We start from the raw sequence: 5,385 nt of genomic DNA, 5'->3' as shown, positions 1-5,385 counted from the left end.
AAAAAATTATGTGTATGTTCTTTTGTTAAATTTGTGTTTTATTTGATATATTTAGTTGAATTGTATAGGATTTTATTATAGTTATGTTAATTTTTTTTAAAAAAAATTAAAACTTAATAATATTCAATTATTCATGGTGCCTTTTCTGTAAGAAAAAATAAATGGAGACCCATAACGATAATGAGATAGGAACGACGGATAGTATTTTACTAATTTTTAATCCAACTTTTTATAGAGATTATTATTTTATTTCTCTATTTTTCTCTTATAATAATAATTTTTATATATTTAATAAACATAGAAAAATAATTTGTTATATTGATTCCATAAAATTATTTATTAAATAGTATAATGTCATTTAAGAATAGTAGGCACAAATATTAATTTTAGCAACAATCAAAGTTGTCGCATAATAAGTGCGGTTTTTACAACACAAAGATTGTCGTGAAAAAATAGTTGAGTCATCAATCTAAATAGTTGAAAAATGCGAGTTATGATAACAACAAAAGTTTATAGCAAAGGCGATATATACCAACAATTCAAATTGTTGGCAAATGCGAGTTAAGTCAGTGACTGAAAAAATTACATAGTTTATGTCAGCGAATGAAATTGTTGGCAAAGACTGGTTATACTAGCAATCAAAGTTGCAAGCGATGCTGAGTTATGCCATGAATCGAAGTTGTTGGCAAAAAACTTGGTATTACAGCAAAAATATTACTGACATAACATGATTTTTACTTGTGACGTAAGGAATTGCTACAAAAAAATTTTCTCAACATACATGTGTTATTAATTAAAATTTTGGGTATTGCTAACATGTAACTTAAGAACACATTTTTAAAATATTATAAAAAATATTTTACTAAAAATTATTAAAAATGTAAAATATTTTAATTTTTTAATGTATTATTGAGTACATAAAAGATAAAAAATTATATTATTATATTTTTAAAAAATATTTTTATTAGGGCACAAGATATATGGCTAATCCTAAAATTAGTTTTATAATAAATATTGTGTTGAGGAATTTATTTTAAAACATATTTATTCAATATATCAATCATTGCCTAAATGTAATTACATTCAACTGCATGTATGAAAACAAAAAAGAAAACATTATTAACAAGCTAAGTCATGACATTTGTTAAGGACATCTAAAAAAAACTCAATAAATTCGATTGCCCTAATCTGCACATTTTGAAGTTGCAGTGTGTTCTTCTGCTTACCTAACTTAAAACCCTAACATAGCATATTGGATTTCTAATTGTTCTAAATATATGAATGAACACATATACGATTTCTTTAGTTATTATCATCCATTAATATTCCGTAAGTTACCAAGATTCAAATCTCCATCATCATCATCAGGGAGTCCTCATCATCATCAACTTTGTACCACTTTCGCACTGGCGAATATATTGGACAATTTTTAAGTATGCTAAGCAATTCATCGTCCATTTGTGGCATAGAATTATTCAATGCCTCTTTATTATTGTTACAACCTCCATTATCATTCTTCTCTGTATACAATATAACACACAATCATGAATTATCAATCATAATAATCAAACTCGTAAATCATAAATAGGTTAGTTTAATTTTACCTGTTGAAATTAATTGATGAGAAGAGCTTTGAGTTGCAATAATGGTGGCTGTTTCTTCCTCTTTACTGGTTCCAACTGGTGGCAATGGTGGCTCTTCAATAATTTTTCTCTTATCAGCTAATTCTTCTTCCTCCCTACCAATAACAATGGTTGCATCCATCTTTGACTTTCCCTTGCGACAAAGAGCAATACCCTCCATCACCACATCATTCAATAAACCACTACTCTTACAATAAGGAGACACAGGGGTTAATGGCAATACAAAACTTGCATTATTATTGGTGCAAGAGAATGAAGAAGAATTATTTCGATTAGGTTGTTTCTGATTATGATGTGGTGGAGGATTGGCAGCAGAAATGTTTGAAGGTAGTTCAACACTGAGATTATTTTTAGGGTAACATGAAGCTAAGACCGAATAAAATGGTGATGAAGAAAAGTGTTGTGCTTGTTGAACCGTTATTTGTGGAGGATATTCTCTTAGGCGCTTCTTCATTCTTGAGTTCCAAAAATTTTTGATGTCATTGTCTGATCTTCCAGGAACCTGAAAATGGAACACATATATATAATAACATTGTAAATGGAAAAGGCTCTTGCCTGGTTTCGATGATAGAAACAATACAATCCAACTGCACCCAGAATGGTATTTGATATTGCTTTTTGTATAGATATCAGCCAAATTCTCGTCTAATCCTATAAAAAATCTCTTGGAATGAAGTCTTAGATTTAGATGTAATTTTGGAAGAACTTGGAGCATATTTGAAAAACTATCAAACACAACAACCACAATACATCATCACAGAAGAAAAAGAATCATCGTCAAATTTCAAGTTTAAATTTCAATCACAACAGTAACAAGAAGAATCAACAGAACATGAAATCGCAGCAGCATCAGCAAAAATTCAAAAAAAACAAGAGGTAGAGTCAATGCAAATTCAGATTTAACAAGCAAATCAGTAACAAATTTAATAGCAATAGATTACAAATTCAATTTCACAAGATCTGTAATCAAACCTTTTTTCTTAGTCAAAATTGAGTCTAACTCTATTAGTTAAAATTAGGGGTGTATATATAGTTTGACCCGATCTAAAGATCCGGCCCATGCCTAAAGCATTTTAGGATATGTTGGCCCGAACCCAAAGTGGCCTGGGTCTAATCCAAAAAAAAAAAGAATGAAACTTGGAAAGATACTTAAAATGAGACCGGGTCATAGCTTGGGTCACCCGGACCCGACCCGGTGAATATACACTTCTCAAAATTAGGGCACGAATTCATGTAGCGCATAATAAAGATTGAAGGCATCCAGCGAGGTTGAGGCACAACCCTGAAGCCTGAACTTTGTCTTCTCTCCTCAGCACGCAACCACTGAACCACGCCCCCTCGTCCCCTCACTCATGGCGGCGACGACGCTACCCTTTTCCTCTCAGCCCTCTCTTTCTCTCACCAGCCACCGATACCACTCACCAGCCTCAAAGTCGCATTGCCCCATGAAAAAGCTCCTCTCTTTGAGTGCTTCTCGACAACAACTAACGATGACTCTCAGCGAAGTGCGATGGCGTTTCTCTACTGCCTCCAGTTGTCTTCTTCTTCTCTGCCACCATCAATCAGCTACTAGAAGTCACTATTTCTGCTCTGCTCTCTTCTCTAGTCGTCTTCTTCTCTTTGCTAACATTTGTTCTCTGACTAAGAATTTTGATTATTGGAATTTCTGATCAGAAGTGTTGATTATTGTTCTGATTTTTTATTATCAGCGACGGTAGTTTCTTTTTTTTGGAAAAAATTAATTAGTAATTGTATTTTGGTGTTCTGATTCTTGTTCTGATTACCAGTAAATTAAATATTGCTAATTATTACTGAATCTGAAAAAATTAATTAGTTTTGATTCCTTTTATTTTTTTTAGTTGAATCTAATGTATTGCTGATTCTAATCTAAATTAGAATCTGAAAATATCTATTGTTGATTATTGCTGAATCTGAAAAAAAAAAATTTTGCTAAAAAAATTAATTAGTTTTGATAGATCACCCAATTTTTATCCGATATAAATGTGGATTGAATATGTATAAGTTTCATCGGATTTAAGATCGGATTATGGTCTAAAAAATAGGCCAGTATATATATTTAGAGTTGGATTTGAGCTAAGACAAACTTAGATTCACTCAATCCATGTACATCCCTAGTTAAAATAGTGATTATAAATCATTACAAAAAAAATGCTTCAATTTTAGAAAAATATTTGCATCAAACACTTTTAATATTTGCATAAAATACATTATTACGAATTAATTATGTATTTAAATTATATTTTAATTAATAAAATAAAAAAAATACATGTTTGATTATTAAAAAATATTAATGTCAAAATGATATTTATTATGGAAAATGTAGACGTAATACAAATGTCGATTTTATATATTAAAAAAATTGTGTATATATATACATCAACAAAAGTGACTTATGGAACAAGATGATTATTGCACCAAAAGACAATAGACGCACGGAAAAGAGTCGGTCACATGAATATAGACCCCAAACATGCATTTAGAATAAATAAATAAACAAATAAAATTTCTAGTATATATCGCAATATAAACTCTATATATATAGCTAAGCGATACCTTGGTAGCCATTAGAGCCCATTTGTTTCCATACTTAGCATGAAGATCATAAATGGTTTTCTCCTCTTCTTCAGAGAAAGGACCCTTCTTCAAGTCAGGATTTAGATGGTTCGACCATCTAAGCCTACAATTTTTGCCACTTCTCCTCAACTCAGAATTCTTTCGAATTAAACTCCAATTACCTTTGCCACACTTCTCTACCTGCTCGATAAGTATGGCGTCCTCTCTCGGCGTCCAAGGCCCCTTTCTCAAATAATCATCTCTCCAATCTATATTGGAGATCATTTTGACCTTATATATATATATGGCTGCTGCTGCTTCTTAATTGCACCAATCTATATTTGTTTTGATATGGGTATGTAAGGACTAAGAATTTGATCGATGAAACAAGAAAGAAATGAAGTTAGAGAAAGATGTGGGGTTTTGTTTTGTTTTGTTTCGGTGTTTAGTGTTTTAGAGAGACAGAAGAAAAGTGAGGCATGAGAGCTAACACTTCATAATACTTCCGAGTTATATATAGCAGCACCGGCACGAATTCAGGGACTTAAAAAAATAATTTTATTAATTTAATTTTTTTTATAATTTATTTTTTTGTAATTTATATTTTTTAAAAAAAATTTAATTTTGATACATTAATTAATGGTACAAAATATTTTACACAGTCGTCTAACTACATCCGAATCTAATTACGTATTAGATATACGTGTAAAATTATTTTTCATTGACAAAATAAATAACGTGCATAAAATTAATTTTTTTAAAAACTATAAAGTATTTATAAATATGTCCACAAAATTAAAAATATTTTATTAGTTACACTTATTTTTAGTTTTCTTTTAATAATTTCTAATTATTTACTTAGTATTAATAAAAATATTTTAGAGAATAATTTATTATTAAAAATTTCTTTTAGAAATTGGCCTATTAATCAAATATATTTTTGGTGTAACAAGAGAAAAACATATAAATAGAGATTAATTTCATAATTTTTTTGGTATAACAAGGGAAAAACACATATAAATAGAGGTTAATTTATGTGATCAAAGAAGAAAAAAATTAAGTTCCACACAAGAAAGGTTGGAATAAATGGATGACCTATGTCTTACATTATTTGGGTGTGTTTTTAAAAATATTTTTAAAAAAATTTATTTATCAATTATATTTAATA

At 29.6% G+C, this 5,385-nt stretch overlaps 1 protein-coding gene across 1 annotated transcript; it reads right to left on the bottom strand.

The window, feature by feature from the left end:
• Positions 1-1,187: 1,187 nt before the first annotated feature.
• Positions 1,188-4,502, bottom strand: LOC127744104 (transcription factor MYB48-like). Its single transcript, XM_052256376.1, has 3 exons — positions 4,218-4,502; positions 1,605-2,145; positions 1,188-1,520 (listed from the first exon to the last, which is right to left on the bottom strand). The coding sequence occupies exons 1-3, from the start codon at positions 4,500-4,502 to the stop codon at positions 1,345-1,347; spliced, it is 1,002 nt and encodes a 333-aa protein (XP_052112336.1). The 3' UTR covers positions 1,188-1,344.
• Between the last annotated feature and the right edge of the window lie 883 nt (positions 4,503-5,385).

The sequence above is a fragment of the Arachis duranensis genome, unplaced genomic scaffold (genome assembly GCF_000817695.3).
Source record: "Arachis duranensis cultivar V14167 unplaced genomic scaffold, aradu.V14167.gnm2.J7QH unplaced_Scaffold_232525, whole genome shotgun sequence".
NCBI lineage: Eukaryota > Viridiplantae > Streptophyta > Magnoliopsida > Fabales > Fabaceae > Arachis > Arachis duranensis.
This window is presented reverse-complemented; position numbering and strand designations above follow the sequence as displayed.